The sequence below is a fragment of the Siphateles boraxobius genome, unplaced genomic scaffold, assembly GCF_051911475.1.
Source record: "Siphateles boraxobius isolate OS27281-9 unplaced genomic scaffold, OSU_SipBor_1 7, whole genome shotgun sequence".
NCBI classification, from domain to species: Eukaryota; Metazoa; Chordata; class Actinopteri; order Cypriniformes; family Leuciscidae; genus Siphateles; species Siphateles boraxobius.
Window position 1 is genome coordinate 40165972 of NW_027509197.1, and position 21529 is coordinate 40187500.

Genomic DNA, 21529 nt, shown 5'->3' on the forward strand with positions numbered 1-21529 from the left:
TGCTGCCTGTCTTGACCTTCTGCCTGTTACCTGACTACTCTCTGTGCTTGCTCTCTGAATTCCCTGTTTTGCTGTTCCCTGACCCCTGCCTGTTCTGACGTTCTTTCATTAAAAAAAATGCAATTGGATCCCACTGAGTCTTCCACTTCATAACACGCGCAAGAGTTTGTAAGCTGCGCGGACGTGGCGACCAAGTCGATTTCCATACCGAGAAAAGAGATCCTCTGCACGGGGTAGAGTTTGCTCTTCTCCCAGTTGACCCGAAAGTCGAGCTAGGCGCCGGAGCTCTAGGTCCCTGTGTTCGCAAACCTGGTCTCGAGAGTGAGCTAGTATCAGCCAGTCGTCGAGATAGTTCAGGATGCGAACCCCATGTTCCCGTAGAGGAACAAGGGATCCCTCGATGTCCTTCGTAGAGAACCGCGTACTGGTATGCCTGCCCCTCGAAAGCAAACCGTTGGAACGGTCTGTGTTGAGGGAGAATGGAGACATGGAAGTAGGCGTCCTTCAGGTCGATCGCTGCAAACCAATCCTGCAGCTGCACACACTCAAAGATGCGTTTTGCCGTGGGCATCTTGAACGGCAGCCTGTGAAGGGAGCGGTTCAAGACGCGCCGGTCCAGGATTGGCTGTAACCCACTGGATTTCTTCGGAACAATGAAGTTGGGGCTGTAGAGCCCAGACCTCATTTCGGCTGGAGCGACAGTCTCAATCGCACCCTTCGCCAGTAGGGTAGCAACCTCTGCTCTCATGATAGGGGCATTGCCACAGACCATAGTAGAGCGGACTCCCCTGAAGCGGGGAGGAGACCGTGCGAACTGAATCGCATAGCCGAGCCTGATGGTTCGTGCGACTCAGCGGGACAGGTTGGGAAGCTCTAGCCAGGCTCCCAAGAACTGTGCCAGCGGGGTTATGCGAACCACAGACATCCCCTTGGTGGTGCAGCGAAGCGGAATGACCGGCCTGGACGTGGGCGGCATAGCGGCCCGGTGTGGGGGCACTGTCATGAACCGCAACCTGACTGAGGAGGCCAGGGAAGGACCGGCGTTCCGCAGGCGCCTGCTTTGCCAGGGTTCTTGCGACAGAGGGGGATGAGAGTGGTGCGGCCCGGGGGCGGCACACACTGTCATTTGAGAACTCAGTGTGCTCAGGGATGGGGTTATCAGTTCTTTCTTTAACCACCTTAGGGTCCTGCCCACCTGGGGGTGAGCAGCAGAAAGTGGAGAACAAAATATTCTCCCCCGGCCCTCCACCGGGGGAAGGAGTGGTCCTGCTACCATCTCCTGGGAAGAACTTACGACCATCCCTGAGCAGCCTGTCTCAGGAGCGCCGCTTAGCCCAGCGTTTAGCGGGGGGCGGGGCTGGAGAGGGCTGTGGCGCCTTCTTGCGGGTTCCTTCACGACCGAGCCCGAGTGACAAACAGACTGAGGATTCTGCGCGGACGGCAGGGTGGAGGTAGCAGTGGGCCATCGTGGCAAATATGCTTGATGGCCTCAGTCTGTTTCTGGGCGGTTGAGAACTGTTGGGCAAAGTCTTCAAGGCCGGCCTGGGATATGGGGGTGTCGAGCAGCCGGGACCACTCGGCATCCCGCATATCGGCCAGGTTCAGCCAAAGGTGTCGCTCCTGGACCACAGTAGTGGACATCACCAGACCCAGGGTGCGTGCGGTCACCTTAGTCGCTCGGAGAGCGAGATCTGTGGCGTTCTGCAGCTCATCAAAGAGCCCTGGGTCTGTCCTACCCTCGTGCATGTCCCTGAGCATCTGGGCCTGGTAGACCTGCAGAGTGGCCAAGGCATGCAGAGAGGCAGCTGCCTGTCCTGCGGCTCTATAGGATTTTGCCACAATCGTAGACGAAAACCTACAGGCTTTGGACGGGTGTTTAGGATCACCGCGAGAAGAAGCACTCTGAGGACACGGTTGCATTGCAACAAAGCATTCAACCGTGGGGACAGATAGTCGGCGCCTTGTTCCACACCGTCACCCTCAGGTCACCCTGGTCACCAGCCAAAGTACTACCTCTCGTGGAGGGAGTAGATCGGGGTGTGGATGAGGGGACTCTCACTCTTGTGAGATCACTGAGTCTCAACTGTAATGACGCAATGGTTATGCTCCCACAGAGAGAACACAAATCATCCATGAGCGCTGCTCTAGCATGATCAATGCCCAAGCACGCAGAACAGCGATCGTGCCCATCAGAGCCAGAAATGAGTCTACTGCAACCAGAAGTGCACGGGCGAGCCGCGTTCAAAGCTCTTTTGTGAGAGGAAAACTCTGTGGATGTTAAAGCGCCCAGGGAGAAACATACTCACTGGCAGATACTGCACAGATCAGCAGGAAGTGTGCACTCGCTGGAGATCGCCGTCAAACCAACACCGGAGAGTCACTCGTCTCATAGCTGACATTTGATCAGAGATGGCTTGTGGAGTGAAGAATCTTGGCTCCTCAGCGAAGAAACATATCTGCATGTTGCCGGCGTCCTCCTTTTATACCCACGAGGTGGGGCAGAGTTGCGCCATGCAAATTCCGCAGACCCATTGTATTTCTTTGCCATTGTCAAAGTTGATAGACTTTCTAAGCGAAACCCCATTCGTCGTCACAACGTAACTCGTAGTGACAACGAAAGGGAACCTAAAATACTATGAGGACGCAAGATAATCTAATAATTTTAATATGATTGCTTGGTGAGCCTATAAACCTAACTCATATTTTAACAGCTATCGCTTTCTGTTGGTGGCCAGAGAAAATGACAGAGAAAAGAAAAAAAAGGACATACACTTTGGCTGTATTATTTTGTTCCCTTAAAAAACATTCACTGTTACAGGACAGCACTAACATTTACTAACATCTACTAAAGATATATGGATATACCAGTTTGCTCACGCTGTGATTCTTTTCTGTCTTTATTCGATTTGTAAATGTTAGTTAATCCACAATAACTTTTAAGAAATCTACTACAGACAGAAAAGAAGCACAGCATGAGTTTATACAGCAACAGTAAATTCAACCTAGAACTTGTTAACTTTTAGTTGTTAAAGTTAAAGTGTCTTTTTATTTAGTTTTTGTTCCATATATGAATATATTTCTACTCTATTTCATTTGTCATCTTTTGTCTTTGTATTGCTGCAGAATATTATTAAGATCACATTCAAAGTATTACAATTATTTCATTGAAGCTTCATCAAACCAACATCAAGTGATTTTAAAGCTTTAATCTGTAAAAAAAACTCTGTTCTTCAGGAGTGTTTGGTGATGATGAAGTGAAAAGAGTGTCAGTGAAGGAGGGAGAAATAAAGGATGATGATGTGATTCAGTTGAGGTATGAAACACTTTAATATCTGAAATCAATAAATGCGCCAAAAGAATCGCTGTATATGATGATGTTCTTGATGGGAGATTCAGAGACAGACTGAAGCTGAACAATCAAACTGGATCTCTGACCATCACAAACATCACTGAAAAGACTAGATATTATTCTCTACGGATCAGCGTTGAGAGAAAGAGAAAGATCAATATTGGTTCTGATGGTGAGGCTAAACATATTTGTTTCAGCAGTTTTTAATGACAACATTGAAATTAATTCATACACCATTTTGTTTCTTTTTGTTTGTTTTATGATATTGTTTATTTCAAACTGACATTTTAAATTATTTAGTAAAACATTAAGTGATTTCACATTATTAATCTGACAAACCCTGTTTGTGTTTGTTCTGTGTGGGTTTTTGGTATCAGAATCAGAGACATCAGTGTTAGTGATGGAGGGAGAATCACTCACTCTAAACTCTAATCTCACTGAAGGATATGATTGGATTCGTTGGAGGTTTGGAGATGAAAACACTTTAATCGCTGAAATCAATAAACGGGCCGACAGAATCGCTGTATATGATGATGTTCTTCATGGGAGATTCAGAGACAGACTGAAGTTGAACAATCAAATTGGATCTCTGACCATCACAAACATCACAACTGAACATGCTGGAGATTATAAACTACGGATGATGTTTTCATACGGTTTCTCATTAAAAGCATTCAGAGTTTCTGTCTATGGTGAGTAGAGATCATTTACTGATAATTTTATTGATAATCCTGTCCTTCAGATATTCTTGTTTTTACTAATTATTTTCATATTTATTAATTGTTGATCTCAGTTTGATGCTTTTATTCCTCAGACTCTGTCCACTGTTGTGGTCCTACTGAAGCTGTGATCCGATTGGTCCTCTCTGCTCTGGTGGGCGTGGCTACTGTCATCATTCTGGTTTATGACATCATATCCAGAAGAGCTGAACGAGATCAAGCACATATTCACACATCAGAAACCTAATGGTGTCATTTCTCATATAACTGTTTTTTGCCATTTATTAATCTTCATTTATTTTTAATGGCTTTATATGCTGGCATTTACTGTGTTTATTTTCAGGCTTATTTCCACACTAGAACATAATTTGAGAACAAACAGCAACACTTTCTCATTAACTCATTAGTGCTCAAAGTGTAAAATGTGAGTGTTTGTCGTTGTAAATACTGATTTTTGTTTTAACAGTCTAGTCACTCATAGTTGATTGGGGACTTAAAAAATTACTTCCAGTCACACTTAAAGTTTTGTAGTGTTGTAGTGTTATTATTGTCCAGATTACTCTTTTACTGACTAAACACGACACATTGTTTATTTGACCTGCTGTTCATCTGTCATTTGGATTTGTTTGCCTTTGTCAATAAAGTTTTTTTCAGTCTGAGTTTCAAGATTTTTTTCCTGTTTTCTTTTATTATGCTTCGACAACTGAAACTAACAACTTATATAATAAAATCTCTGAATATAACAGCAATCGTTCAGCCAGTGACCAAACAGAAAAATCACAGTAAAACAAACAAACATGTATTTAAATAAAATAAATTACAAAATAAAATGAGAAATAACTCAAAAGGAGCTTTTTAAATTAATTTATTCAAAAGAGAAATTTAAGGGCTTACTGGTTTTTATTTATTTTTATAAGTTGGGTTTAGATTTAAACCACCTGCACTAATAAATGAAAAACCTTCCAAGAAATTAACAAGCTCAAACTCTTTGTTTTCCAGACAAATAACAAACCTATAATTAACTTTCTGCACATCTCTCAGAAAGGGTTGCACCATATCACAACAGAAAAAAAGCATGCTCTAAATTTTCAATATTTGTGTCACAAAAAAAATCATTCACATCAAAATTAAATTTCAATCTTAAATATTAAATGGTAGGAAAAATTTCATTTACAATTTTTAAATGTTCTCCCTCCTTAGCTTTAGGAGTTTAGGATTTTTTAATTTTTTTTATTTAAACCGTATCTAACTCTTTAAGCATGTATTCCCGTCTAATACGGTTTAGGTAAAATAACATTTCTGATGACTCTATTTGTAAAAAAATTATTATCACAAAAATCGCAACCTTCTAAGGAGAGCTGCCTCAGTTCTGGGGAGACTTTGAGTACAAAATATCTTCTTTAACCATTAAACTTAAAGAAATTGGAATGGCACTGATTATTATATTACAAATATTAACAGTACACTGCATTTGGAATCTCTTACAAAAAGCATATTGCCACTCCTCCAGAACGGTTAAAAACATAACTGAAAAAAAATCGTATCACCCGATTGCAGTCCCCGCGCCATGGGCAGGTATTGGGGGGCCTGGCCCGCCCTGTGAGTCAAGTCAAGTCAAGTCACCTTTATTTATATAGCGCTTTTTACAATACAGATTGTTTCAATGCAGCTTTACAGAGATAACAGGAAAATAATTTTGTAATAGTATTGTTAGATACAAAATTAAATGTCCCCAACTAAGCAAGCCAATGGCGACAAAGGCGAAGAAAGGCAAAAAGGCAACAGTGGCAAGGAACCAAAACTCCATCAGGTGACAGAATGGAGAAAAAAAACTTGGGAGAACCCAGGCTCAGTCCTCCTTTGGCCAATGAACGAACAGTGTATGATTATGATTCAGGCATCATTATAGGTCAGAAGTCACAATATTTATCTAGTTCATCTGGTTGGGGGACACAGTCATCACGCCGGTATTGAGACGAGTTTGTTGAGGTGTCCATGAGGCCTTCACAGTGTTGATGAGGCTGACACTTCAGGGATGCGTTGTCGTCGTGTCTATGCGAGGGTCCTTCATCAGATCCGGATACGGCCTGGATACTGCGGTAAACCTCGGGATAAACAGAGAGACTAATATTAGCATAGACGCCATCCTTCTTATTGAGCTCGCTCAAGTACTGGGGAGCTAAACCATTTAGTGCTTTGTATGTAATCAGCAATATTTTAAAAAATATACTATGTTTAAAAGGCAGCCAATGCAGTGTTGACAGAACCGGGCTAATATGTTCATAGTTCCTGGTTCTGGTAAGAATTCTAGCGGCTGCATTTTGGACCAGCTGTAGTTTATGTATTAAACATGCAGGGCAACCACCCAGTAGAGCATTACAATAATCTAGCCTTGATGTCATGAACGCATTAACCAATTGTTCTGCATTTTTCATTGAGAGCATATGACGTAGTTGAGATATATTTATAGGATGAAAAATGCAGTTTTACAGATACTAGACACGTGACTTTCAAATGAAAGATTGGTATCAAAGAGCACACCCAGGTTCCTAACTGACGACGAAGACTTAACAGAGCAGCCATCAAGTGTTAGACGGTATTCTAGGTTATTACGTGAGGAAGTTTTTTGTCTAATAATTAGAATCTCTGTTTTTTCAGGATTAAGTAGTAGGAAATGAGTAGTCATCCACTTTTTTATATCAGCTATGCATTCCGATAATTTTGTGGATTGGTAAGTTTCGTCAGGGCGTGAAGAAATATAGAGCTGAGTATCATCAGCATAACAGTGAAGACTAATGCCATGCTTCCTAATGATATCTCCTAAGGGTAGCATGTACAGAGTGAACAGCAACGGTCCTAGTACTGAGCCTTGTGGTACGCCATACTGAACTTTTGACCGATAAGACATCTCTTCATTTACTGCTACAAACTGATAACGGTCAGAATAATATGATTTAAACCATGCTAGTGCAATCCCACTAATGCCAAAATAATTTTAGAGTCTATTTAAAAGAATGTTGTGGTCGATAGTGTCAAATGCAGCACTAAGATCGAGCAGCACTAATAGAGAGATACAACCACGATCAGATGATAAGAGCATATAATTTGTGACTCTAATGAGAGCTGTCTCAGTACTATGATACGGTTAAAATCCTGATAGAAAATTCTCACAGATACCATTTCTTTCTAAAAAGGAACATAGTTGTGAGGATACTGCCTTTTATTATCTTTGACAGAAAAGGTAGATTTGAGATCGGCCTGTAAGATCAAGTTGCGTTTTTTTAACAAGCGGTTTAATCATAGCCAGCTTAAAACTTTTTGGTACGTATCCTAATGACAAAGATGAATTAATGATTTTAAGAAGAGGATCTATGACCTCTCTAAGCATCTCTTTCAGTAGTTTAGTCGGTATAGGGTCTAACATACATGTTGTCGTTTTAGATGATTTAACGAGTTTAGAAAATTCTTTCTCTCCTATAAAAATGAGTGAATCGAATTTTTCTGTCAGTGAGACTACACTGCACTGTCTGATGCGATACTGTAGTAGACGGTTGCATAGTTATAATTTTCTCCCTGATATTATCAATCTTGTAAGTAAAGAACTTCATAAAGTCATTACTGCTGTGCTGCTTGGAAAAATCTGAGCTTGAAGCTTTATCTTTCGTTAGTTTAGCCATGGTTTCAAATAAATACCTTGGGTTTTGTTTATTTCCTTCTAATAGGGTTGAAAAATAAGCAGATCTAGCAGTTTTTAAGGCCTCTCTGTATGCAATCATGCTCTCTTTCCATAAAATGCGAAATAGCTCTAGTTTTGTTTTCTTCCAGTTGTGCTCCATTTTTCTGACTGTTCTCTTTAGGGCCTGAGTGTTCTCGTTGTACCACGGCGTTGGAATATTTTCTTTAATCTTCTTTAAGCACAAAGGAGCAAGTGCTAGAAAAGAGAGAGTTAAAAGTTTCTGTCGCAATATCAAGTTCTTCTAAGCTATCTGGGATGCTGAGATGCTGAAACTAATCAGGAAGTTTATTAATAAAGCATTCTTTAGTGGCAGCCCACTAGTCACTAGTGCCCGCCCTGGACGAGTCTGTTTCCATTAACCAACTCCACGTCAAGTCCCACCAGTCCTTGTTTGCACATTATTATTTTTTTATCAATAGGCTACTGTCATCAAAATATATAGTTTTGTTAATACATAACTCCCGAATAAAAAAAAGAATGTGTTTGATCTGATTTTTTTTTTGCAAACTTATTTGATTGGTTTGTCGATAGTGAGCTCGGAAATGCAGTCTTATTAAGCGAGTCTTTGAGTCATTCATTCAAACGATTTGTTCAAACGGCTGATTTATCAAGAATGAGGCAGTTGTTTAAGAATGGGTCATTCAATCTTTGACTCAACCGATTCGTTCAAAACGCTGAATCATTCAGTGATGAAAACACAATTGTGAGTTCTGCTTTGATCTTTGCTTGGATTGGAACTATTTTCGCTGCTAAAATAGAACAAAAACAGTCAATATTTCGTCTAAATGTAAGTGACTTAACATTAATTACTTGTTTATTGAACTGTCATATGAAATCAGTGTCACATTTTCAATCGTGATGGTATTCAGCACTCTTGGTCGTGTGATGTCGCTTAACTGTATCATATTATACATATAAATACTCCACATTTCGGATTTTTACGGCGGTATGTTAACTGAGTTCCGTTTCGAACGGTCACTTCGTATTGCGTAGCTATATTGGGCGCGGCCTTAGCCTATTTTAGTCCCCGAAAAGCACCATTATAGCAGATTTCACTCCTTCAGCAACAACATCACGTCTCTGAAACCTCTGAAAGCCTTCGCCGTCGAACAAACCCTTTCAGCCTGAGCTAGCACGCCAGCGTCCTAGCCACTAGGACTAACTCGGACGCGGAGATGCTTCGGATCCTTACAAAGGCCGTCTCGGACCTCGAGCTCGAGTGGGCCTCGCTCAAGGAGCCTCCTCGAAGTCGGTTGGACAGCTGGTTCTTGACGGGCGCCAGCAGGCCCCTTGTAACAGTCCTGCGCCGCTTTTTCTGGAGGTGCACGAAAAACTGACTAAGGGGTGGAAAGCTACATATTCTGCACGAGTGGGTTCTTCGGTTTCCGCAACGCTCTCCTCCATTGACGGCGCGGTGGAAAAGAGCTATGAGTCGTTGCCGCCCCTTGAAGAGGCCGTGACCGCTCTTTGCCCGAACAAACTGCAAAAAGCAGTTTGTTTGGCCCTCAAAGCATTTCTGTCAAACCTCAAAAGTCACCACGTTTTAGTCCACACGGACAACACGTCAGTGGTGGCCTACATAAATCGCCAGGGCGGCATCAGGTCGGGCAACCTGTACGCCATATCGAGAGACCTCCTCTTTTGGGCACAGAACAATCTGAGTTTTCTGAGGGCATCGCATATCCCCGGCATTCAGAATCTGGGTGCGGATATACCCTCACGGGGTAACACTCCCCTAGGCGAATGGTCCCTGAACTCACAGATGGTCAGTCTGATATGGGGTGTGTTTGGCGAGGCCGAAGTCGACCTTATCGCCTCGAGGACCAACACTCACTGCGCAGTGTTCTTCTCGAAGAACAGGGATGCGCTGGCCCATCCCAGTCCTCCTAGTGGCCCCCCTTTGGGAATCCAGACCGTGGTTTCCAGAGCTAGTTCAGTTATCGGACAGAGTCCCCTGGCCTGTTCCGTTGAGGAAAGACCTCCTCACACAGGCCAACGGGACGATATGGCATCCGCGACCCAACTTATGGGCCCTCCATGTCTGGCCCCTAAACGAGTACCCAGGGACCTTCCTGAGAAAGTCTTAAGTCTTACTATCACTGAGGCTAGGGCCCCGTCTACCAGGCGCCTTTATGCTCTGAAGTGGTCAGGGTTTTCCAGCTGGTGCTCGTTGTTGGACGCGGGTCGTTCCCCGTCCACGCTCAAAGTGTATGTGGCAGCCATTGCACCTCATCATGCTCTGGTGGCTGGCCAATCACTAGGAAGAAACAACCTGGTGGTACGGTTTCTGAAAGGAGCCAGGAGGATGAACCCCTCCAGACCTCCTTCTGTGCCGTCTTGGGACCTTTCCACGGTCCTTGGGGCCCTGAAAGGTCCACCTTTTGAACCGCTCCAGTCGGTTGATCTTAAACCTCTCTCGCTAAAGACTGCTCTCCTGCTGGCACTGGCATCTATCAAGTGAGTGGGAGATCTGCAGGCTCTTTCCGTGAGCCCTTCATGTTTGGAGTTGGGATTGGATGACTCCACGGTCATCCTCAAACCCAGACATGGCAATGTACCCAAAGTGCTCTCAACGCTGTTTAGAGTAACCTCAGTTCCCTGAGAGTAGGGAACAAGTATTGTGTAGCCGGCCGCACTATAGTAATCTGGCAAGTTGTCGCTTCAGTCTTATAATGGCTCTTTTCGGGGACTAATATAGGCTAAGGCGGTGCCCCTTGGTGGGCTCTGAAGTGTATCAGAAATCAGAATCAGAATCAGAATCAGAATCAGAAAGAGCTTTATTGCCAAGTGTGCTTGCACACACAAGGAATTTGTTTTGGTACTGAGGCTTCCAGTGGACATATACAAATACAACATGAAACATAATACTACAAATTATAAGAATAAAAAATAAAAATATAAATATATGAGAATAAAACTATCACAGTTGGGTTTAGTCAGAATAGACATTTTCAGATTTACAGATTATGAACCTATTTACAGTGTTTTGAATATTATAAATAAATAAATCTACATATAAGTATCACCTGAGTTGTGGGATATTGCACTAAACAGTGGGAGTATTGCACTTACAGGCATATGCCTTGGGAGGAGTGTTAACTGTTCAGGAGGGAAATGGCCTGTGGGAAGAAACTGTTCCTGTGCCGAGATGTTCTTGTGGCCAGTGATCTGAGTCTCCGTCTTGACGGTAACAGTTCAAACAGGTGGTGTCCAGGGTGAGTGGAGTCTGTGATGATTTTACCTGCTCTCTTCCTCACTCTGGAAGAGTACAGGTCCTGGAGGTTTGGCAGGGGGGCACCAATAATCCTCTCCGCAGTCCGGACTGTCCGTTGTAGTCTCCTGATGTCTGATTTGGTAGCTGAACCAAACCAGACAGTGATGGAAGCGCACAAGACAGACTCAATGACAGCTGAGTAGAACTGAATCAGCAGATCCTGTGGCAGGTTGAACTTCCTCAGCTGGCGAAGGAAGTACAGTCTCTGCTGGGCCTTTTTCACAGTGGAGTCAATGTGATTGTCCCACTTCAGGTCCTGAGAGATGATAGTGCCCAGGAACCTGAATGACTCCACTGCTTCCACAGTGCTGTTCATGATGGTGAGTGGGAGGAGTGCTGAGCTGTTCCTCCTGAAGTCCACGATCATCTCCACTGTTTTGAGCGTGTTCAGCTCAAGGTTGTTATAACTGCACCAGGCAGCCAGCTGTTCAACCTCCAGTCTGTAAGCAGACTCGTCACCGTTTCGGATGAGACCGATGACAGTGGTGTCGTCTGCAAATTTCAGGAGCTTGACAGTGGGGTCTTTAGAAGTGCAGTCATTAGTGTACAGGGAGAAGAGCAGTGGGGAGAGAACGCACCCTTGGGGAGCACCAGTGCTGATTGTGAGTGTCTTGGATGTGTGTTTCCCCAGTCTCACTCGCTGCTGCCGGTCCGTCAGGAAGCTGGTGATCCACTGACAGATCGAGGATGGTATGGAGAGCTGGGTCAGTTTGGCTGTGAGAAGACCAGGCATGATGGTATTGAAGGCCGAACTGAAGTCCACAAAGAGGATCCTTGCATAAGTCCCTGGTCTGTCGAGATGTTGCAGGATATAATGCAGTCCCATGTTGACTGCATCATCCACAGACCTGTTTGCTCTGTAAGCAAACTGAAAGGGATCCAGCAGGGGTCCAGTGATGTCCTTCAGGTGGGCCAGCACCAGTCTTTCAAACGACTTCATGACCACAGACGTGAGAGCGACAGGTCTGTAGTCATTAAGTCCAGTGATTTTGGGTTTTTTGGGGACAGGAATGATAGTGGAGCGTTTGAAGCAGCAGGGAACTTCACACTGCTCCAATGATCTGTTGAAGATCTGCGTGAAGACCGGGCCAGTTGGTCAGCGCAGGCTTTTAAACAAGCAGATGAGATGCCGTCTGGGCCTGAGGCTTTCCTAGTCTTCTGTTTTTTGAAGACTCGGCTCACGTCCTCCACACAGACCTTAAGCTCAGGTTGGATGGCAGGAGGGGGGAGTGATAATTGGAGTGCAGGAGGTGATGGTGAAAGTGTGAAGTGCAGATCAGACCGGGTGTGTGGTGTTAATGAGGGCTTTTCAAACCGGCAGTAAAATGAATTTAAATCGTCAGCCAGGTGTTGAGTGTCCACAGATCGAGGGGAAGGTGACTTGTAGTTGGTAATGTTCCTCAGGCCATTCCAGACTGATGATGGGTCGTTGGATGAAAACTGTTTTTTCAGTTTATCAGAGTAGTTCCTTTTAGCAACTCTGATCTCCTTTGTCAATCTGTTTCTGGCCTGGTTATACAAGATTTTATCCCCACTTCTGTAAGCATCCTCTTTGGCATGACGAAGGTGTTTGAGTTTCCCAGTAAACCATGGTTTATCATTAGTGAATGATAAGAATGTCCTGGTAGGAATGCATGTATCCTCACAGAAACTTATATATGATGTTACAGTATCTGTGAGCTCATCCAGATCATTGGTAGCAGCTTCAAAAACAGTCCAATCAGTGCAATCAAAGCAGGCCTGTAGATTCTGCTCTGCTTCATTAGTCCATCTTTTCACAGTCCTTATTCCAGGTTTAGCTGATTTCAGTTTCTGCCTGTAGGTCGGTATGAGATGAACCAAACAGTGATCAGAGAGCCCCAAAGCTGCCCGTGGGACGGAGTGATATGCATTTCTTATTGTGGTGTAACAGTGGTCCAGTATATTACTGTCTCTGGTGGGACATGTAACGTGCTGTCTGTATTTTGGTAGTTCACGGGAAAGATTTGCTTTGTTAAAATCCCCAAGAATGATTAAAAGAGAGTCTGGGTACCTTTGTTCCGTTTCAGATATTTGTTCAGCCAGCTGTTGTAGCGCCGCGCTCGCGCACGCGTCTGGAGGGATGTAAACATTCACGAGAATGAAAGAGGAAAATTCCCGAGGCGAGTAGAAGGGTTTACAGTTTATGAAATGTGCCTCTAAATTAGGAGAGCACATCTTCTTCAGTGTTGTTACATCTGAACACCAACTTTCGTTAATGTAGAAACACAATCCACCACCTCTCGTTTTCCCCGTTAGCTCCGCGATGCGATCCGCTCGGAACAGCTGGAAGCCCGGCAGATGTATTGCGTTGTCCGGTATGGCTTCACTCAGCCAGGTTTCAGTGAAGCACAAAGCAGCAGAGTTTAAAAAATCCTTGTTAGTGTGGGTGAGGAGAAGAAGTTCATCCGTTTTGTTAGGAAGGGATCGGAGATTCGCGAGATGAATGCTGGGGAGTGCAGTGCGCAGGCCGCGCTCGCGGAGTTTAACCAGCGCGCCGGCTCGCTTCCCGCGTTTGCGTCTGAACGTGCGTTTGAACAACAACGCTGCCCCTCCGACGAGAATGTCCAGCAAAACGTCCGAATAATCAAAAGCTGTAGAAAAGGTTTCTGGTGTGTGTTTCCTAATGTCCAGTAGTTCGTCTTTGGTGAAACTGATAGGAAAAGAATGACTAAACGCAGAACAAACGTTCAAAAACAACACAATAGCTGGAGAGCTCCACACCGAGGCAGCCATCCGCGGCGCCATCTTGGATTAGTGGATTAGGGCTGCACAATAAATCGCACTGAAACCGCACGTGATTTGGCAAAGGCTTCGATTATTTTATGCGCAGCTTGTGAGTGCAGTGCGGCTTATCGATAGTAAATGCTGCTCCATCTGAACACCAGAGGGCGCTCTCGTGCAGGCATGCCACATATGCCCCACCACAGAAGTAGATAACGCCCGTCATTCCAGGAAATCCCTATCGCTGTAGCTGAATAAAAAGGAGATTGAAATGCTTTAATTGATTAAACATGACCAATAAACACACAACTGTCTTATTCTGTGTAAGAAGCCACATCATCTCTCAGAAGGATGCTCAACTGTTGTTATGAAGTGAGTTTGGAGTAAAAGCATGTTATTAAATGTTGTCTTTTGTTGGACAAGAGGTTATTAAATGCTTCTCAAGTTTTTGTTTTTTCAAATTCACATTACAAGTGATTCAAATTCACAGTGCTTTCAGATTGAGCAGCGTTTACAGAGCCGTACAAACTGCACATACAACATAATCCCAGCCTTTGCGATTTCAAAATCGCGACAAACCATCTCGATTTAAGAGCGATTACATGGAAATTGCGATTAATCGTGCAGCCCTAAGCTCATTGGGGCACAAGTCAGAGGCGCCGCGCCATTGGATGTGCAGTTGCCACAGCACAGCCAATGACTGACCCAGACACTCACTGTGCTAGCTGTGCAGCTACAAATTGCATTTTACATTATAGGCTTCAGTAAATCGACGGAAAGTAGTTTCCCCACTGAGTATAGCTACGCAATACTCATTCCCTAGTTTCAGGGAACTGAGGTTACGATACTAACCGAGTAGTTTCTTTTTTGTGTGATCCTCGAGAGGCTGCACGAGCGTCAACAGTGCATTTGTACGGTCCCTGCACACAGAGTTCGAAATCGAAACTTTCTAATCCGTTTTTTCATATTGATCATTCGGTTCGGTTGCTGTGATATGTAAAAACACCTCTCAAAATGCTTGCTACGGGTGCGAAAAACGATCCCCCCCACACACACATTTTTCACATTTTTTTATGACGGACAAAAGTTTCGGAGGCAGTGTAAATGTGATTGACACAACGTCGTATAGGCTATACGAGAATTTCGGACTGAGTGTGCAAGAACATTTAGCGTCAGTATACATTATATAATCGATCTATCGATCATTATCATTGTATCGTAATCGATTAATGTTATTATGCAATGAGGTTGATCTCATTTGTGCCCCCTGAAAAAATTCAATACCCGTCCGTGAATTTGTGCCTGACGCCAGGTCTGCGTACATGGGAAGACAACACCAAAATGGGCACAGGCAAATGCTGAGGTGAAGCGTCCATATTAAAACACTTACAACTATCTCAGGCAGAGGATCAGGACTGGAAATAGACATGTACTGTACAGATCTACTGCATACAATACTACTGAAAAAGCTCTCTGCCTACGGCACAACCGCCACGCTTGTCAGGAAAGTGAGTGAAACACACACACAAACACACATTTTTTTATCTTTTTTTATTATTTTTATTTCCAAGGACAGCCCCTTGAGATGAACCATCTCATTTTTGAGGGGGTCCCTATACAGTTGAAAGAAACCAACATCATAATAGAAAATAATAATTAAAGTTAATACAATACAGGACTATAACAAACATTTAGATACATTGACATTCACATACATACAGACCCTTAAAATTCTCCCATAAACCTATAGTCCCTTCCCTTTTGGCCCAGCATAATCAGAGACAATCGGTGAACCATCTTCGAAAATGCAAATACAAATCAAGGTATAAATATGCTTGCATACATCCATAAACCCACACACAGAAACAGATACCATAACCAAAAAAAAAAAAAAAGTGAGGATCATAAACAAGAACACGATGTTTGAAAATAGGTTATATATAAAGAGGTTATATTATAAAGAGGTTATAAATCTGAGCGAGCAGGGAAGATTGTTCCAGTCTGATGGATTTTTAAATTTAAATATCGCCTACGACGATTTATTTGCTGATTCTGGGTGTATGAAAGAAGAACTGTTCCGTATTTATCAATTATTGTATTCGAATAAGTGTATTGTAGCCTAATTGCACCATCCCTTTAACTTTTATTTTATGCAAGAATATTTGACTGCAAAGTGCCACAATATTCTAGAAAGAATATTTTCACAGCAAAAAATGTCCAGTACAAATATCTAAACCTTCTCAAATCAGGATACTTTTACTGTCTTAATCTCTGAAAAGTTAGAAAAAATTAAGCGAGTTTATGCTTAAAACATGAACAAATATCTGCCAGTGGGATCAGAAAAATAATCTTGTTTTCCCTTTCAATCCCTTTTAATTTTTTCTGACCCCACTGGCAGATTTTCAAGCATAAACTCTCTCCCTTTTTTTTTTTTTTTTTCAAAAAACAAAACTTAATATCTTTATTAATTTTGCTTCTCCAGTAAATGTATCTTGATCTAAGAATGTTTTTTGTAAGGGAAAACAAGACAGAACATAATTGTTTGCAGTGTTATTGTGAAACAACATCACTCTTCATGTTGACTGTTATATGTAGGTGTTTTTTTTCTTTCTGAGTTCTGGATGATCCTGTTGTTTAACAAATAAGCAGCTTTAATTGCTTTCAGAGTAATAAATGTTGAGGTCTGAATTAAAAGCCCTTCTCTGTGTCCATTCAATCTGGACGTGTATAATCCGTCTAATCTGATTATGTCTCTGTGTAAAGCCGTGTACTCAGTGTTTCTCACACAGAACGGAGCAAACGCTGATGAACATGGCCACTGCTGACCAAGAGCTGTATCCGAGGAAGATCCTGGATTACATGGAGGGATTCCTGGTGTCGAAGGTAAAGGCCGATGTGAACATTTCTGTCCAAAACAACTTTCATTGAGATCGGAACATGTCTTACATTTACAGCTATGAGTTGATCTACTCTACCGGTCAAAAGTTTGAAAAAAAATTAAAATTTTGAAAGAAGTCTCTTCTGCTCACCATGGTTGTATTTACTGAATAAAAAAACTGTGACAATTGTGAAATATTATTGCAATGTTAAACAGCTGTTTTCTATGTGAATATATATGAAAGTGTAATTTATTCCTGTGATCAAAGCTGAATTTTCAGCATCATTACTCCAGTCTTCAGTGTCACATGATCCTTCAGAAATCACTATAATATGATGATTTTGCTGAATATGTTGTTTTCTATTTATCAGAGAATCCTGAAAAATAAAATCTATCACACTGATAATAATCATAAATGTTTCTTGAGCAGCAAATGATTTCTGAAGGATCATGTGACACTGAAGACTGGAGTAATGTTGCTGAAAATTACACATGAAAACAGCTGATTTACATTAGAATAATAATCAAAATTTTACTGTACTTTTTTTGAGCAGAAGAGACTTTCAGAAACATTACAAAATCTTTTGACTGCTAGTTGTTACTATATATTCACATAAAAACAGCCACTTTAAACTGTAATAATATTTTAACATTTCTACTGTATTTTTGATGCAATAAAAGCAGCCTTTGTTTCAACATCAAGATTTTAGATTAAACTATAAAGAAAAGTGCATGTTTAAGATGCTGTAAGTGGTTACTATTTATTACAACTTTTTGTCTTTGTCAGCAAAAAATGGTGACGTGAATTTCAAATCAAATAAATATAACCCTACAGGATATCAAATATCTGTATGTATCCGTCAAATATCTGTATACTGTTATTATACAATTATAAAAATTCTATTTAAAGTAGTTTGAGAGAGTTCAGTGATTCTGAGGTACATGAGAACAAATATCTGACTCAAATAAAACTTAATTCAATAGGAAAACAAGTTTATTTTGGGCAGATATATGTCTTGTTTTAAGAATAAACTCATATTAATACATTTAAACCGATACTCCATATCTTGTCCTTGATGTAAGGTGTGTGTTTGGGTGTGTGTGCTGAGGTCTACTGCAGTGTTGACTTGTGTGTTGTCGTCAGACGCTGTTCTCTGCCTGTGAGCTGGGAGTGTTTGAGCTCCTGAACGAGTCTGCGATGTCTGTGTCTCAGCTGTGTGAGTCTCTGAACACCAGTGAGGACGGCACTGAACGCTTGCTGTCTGCGTGTGTGGGCCTGGAGCTTCTGAACGCACACACACACCCCGACAGACCAGGTACCGCACACACACCTGTATTACAGCAGCTCAATCTCCAGTCACAGGCACACCGGACAGCTAAACCTCTTCAAGCTCATCATCATGTCAAATACAGATGTTTACATGCTTGAAATACCATCATTTATTAAATGAGCCGAAACCAGCATTTCATGTTGACTTCAGGTGTCGTTCGCTGCACATTATTATTGGAGAAACAGATTTCAGATAACAGCAGTAACTCTGTGAAGCCTGATATATGAAATAATACTCAGAAAAAAAAAGTCTAAATGGAACAGTTTATTGAACCTTTAGACAAAATATATTTATATAAAAAAAGTTTGCATGTGTTTTTTTGTGGAGTATTATATGTGAAACATCAGGCTTTTATGACTCACACAGTCTGATATAGTGAGAATATGGAGAAAAAAAATGGCCAACTTTTATTCAAAGGCCCAAACTGAGCAAAAATATGCACTTTTTTGCAGATGTTTATATTTATATTTTATATGGACAAAAATAAATACTCAGGAAGAACATCTTTTTTTTTTAGTGTATAAGGCGAATGAAATTTTGGACATTAGAAATATTTGTTAAAAAAATGATGTTCTTGCACTAATCTTTCTAGGGCTGTGAAACGATTAATCACATCCAAAATAAATTTATGCATGTATATAATTTAGAAAAATGTGTTATTTATATATAATATATATATATACACACACATACAGTAAATACATGCAAATATTTCTTAAATTTATACATGCATGTGTGTGTATTTATATATACAAAATAATTATACCCACATATACTTTATAAACAAACTTTTATTTTGGATGCAATTAATCGCGATTCATCGTTTGCAGAGCTGTGAAAAGATTAATCACGATTAATTGCATCCAAAGTAAAAGTTTGTGTTTACATAAAATAAATGTGTGCACTGTGTATAATTATTTTGTATATATATAAATACACACACACGTATGGATATATTTAAGAAATATTTGCATGTATATACTGTATATATTTATATGTAATTTATATTATATATAAATTATATATAAATGTTTATAAATAACACATTTTCCTAAAATATATGTATGCATGTGTGTGTATTCATATATATACAAAATAATTATACACAGTGCAGATACATTATGTAAACACAAACTTTTATTTTGGATGCAATTAATCGCGATAAATCTTTTCACAGCCCTTTCAAATCTTTCAGAAAATAAGACTTAATATCTTCAGTAAAGTACATTTCTGCTCATAAGTTGCTCCTCAGTGCTTTAATATGTACAGCTGAATGTAAATGCATTGTGAGTTATTGTCTTTTTTCCACATCTTTAGTTCTCTACAGTAACACAGAAATGTCCCGTGTATTTCTGACCAAGTCCAGCCCGAAGTCTCTGTATCACTCGATTGAGTACAGCTCCAGAACCATCTACCTGTGCTGGCATTACCTGACCGACGCCGTGCGGTGAGAAACCATTCAACATCATCTCCATCATATCTCCACCATATCTCATATCTCCATCATATCTCATATTTCCATCATATCTCCATCATATCTCATATCTCCATCATATCTCATATCTCCATCATATCTCCATCATATCTCATATCTCCATCATATCTCCATCATATCTCCATCATATCTCATATCTCCATCATACCTCCATCATATCTCCATCATATCTCCATCATATCTCCATCATATCTCCATCATATCTCCATCATATGTCCACCATATCTCCATCATATCTCATATTTCCATCATATCTCCATCATATCTCATATCTCCATCATATCTCCATCATATCTCCATCATATCTTCATCATATCTCCATCATATCTCCATCATATCTCCATCATATGTCCACCATATCTCCATCATATCTCCATCATATGTCCACCATATCTCCATCATATATCTCCATCGTATCTCCATCATATCTCCATCATATCTCCATCGTATCTCCATCATATCTCCATCATATGTCCACCATATCTCCATCATATCTCCATCATATCTCCATCATATGTCCACCATGTCTCCATCATATCTCCATCATATGTCCACCATATCTCCATCATATATCTCCATCGTATCTCCATCATATCTCCATCATATCTCCATCGTATCTCCATCATATCTCCATCATATGTCCACCATATCTCCATCATATCTCCATCATATGTCCACCATATCTCCATCATATCTCCATCATATATCTCCATCATATCTCCATCATATATCTCCACCATATCTCCATCATATATCTCCATCGTATCTCCATCATATCTCCATCATATCTCCATCATATGTCCACCATATCTCCATCATATCTCCATCATATGTCCACCATATCTCCATCATATCTCCATCATATCTCCATCATATATCTCCATCATATCTCCATCATATCTCCATCATATATCTCCATCATATCTCCATCATATATCTCCATCATATCTCCATCATATATCTCCATCGTATCTCCATCATATCTCCATCATATCTCCATCATATGTCCACCATATCTCCATCATATCTCCATCATATGTACACCATATCTCCATCATATCTCCATCATATGTCCACCATATCTCCATCATATCTCCATCATATCTCCATCATATATCTCCATCATATATCTCCATCGTATCTCCATCATATCTCCATCATATGTCCACCATATCTCCATCATATATCTCCATCGTATCTCCACCATATCTCCATCATATCTCCATCATATGTCCACCATATCTCCATCATATATCTCCATCATATCTCCATCATATATCTCCATCGTATCTCCATCATATCTCCATCATATCTCCATCATATGTCCACCATATCTCCATCATATCTCCATCATATGTCCACCATATCTCCATCATATCTCCATCATATGTCCACCATATCTCCATCATATCTCCATCATATATCTCCATCATATATCTCCATCGTATCTCCATCATATCTCCATCATATGTCCACCATATCTCCATCATATATCTCCATCGTATCTCCACCATATCTCCATCATATCTCCATCATATGTCCACCATATCTCCATCATATCTCCATCATATGTCCACCATATCTCCATCATATCTCCATCATATGTCCACCATATCTCCATCATATGTCCATCATATGTCCACCATATGTCCATCATATCTCCACCATATCTCCATCATATATCTCCATCATATATCTCCATCATATATCTCCACCATATCTCCATCATATCTCCATCATATATCTCCATCATATATCTCCATCATATGTCCACCATATCTCCATCATATCTCCATCATATATCTCCATCATATATCTCCATCATATATCTCCATCATATGTCCACCATATCTCCATCATATCTCCATCATATATCTCCATCATATCTCCATCATATATCTCCATCATATGTCCACCATATCTCCATCATATATCTCCATCGTATATCTCCATCATATATCTCCACCATATCTCCATCATATCTCCATCATATATCTCCACCATA

At 41.2% G+C, this 21529-nt stretch overlaps 2 protein-coding genes across 2 annotated transcripts in view; both read left to right on the forward strand.

The window, feature by feature from the left end:
• Window positions 1-21529, forward strand: part of sowahca (sosondowah ankyrin repeat domain family Ca) — a 147213-nt gene that overhangs the window by 95460 nt on the left and 30224 nt on the right. The gene's annotated exons all lie outside the window — the stretch shown is intronic.
• asmt (acetylserotonin O-methyltransferase) overlaps window positions 16601-21529 on the forward strand; it is a 32708-nt gene continuing 27779 nt past the window's right edge. Inside the window, exons 1-3 of the mRNA XM_077216470.1 lie at window positions 16601-16703; window positions 17843-18014; window positions 19347-19476. Coding sequence (XP_077072585.1) covers window positions 16626-16703; window positions 17843-18014; window positions 19347-19476 — 380 coding nt within the window. The 5' untranslated portion in view covers window positions 16601-16625. The remainder of the gene's footprint in view (window positions 16704-17842; window positions 18015-19346; window positions 19477-21529) is intronic.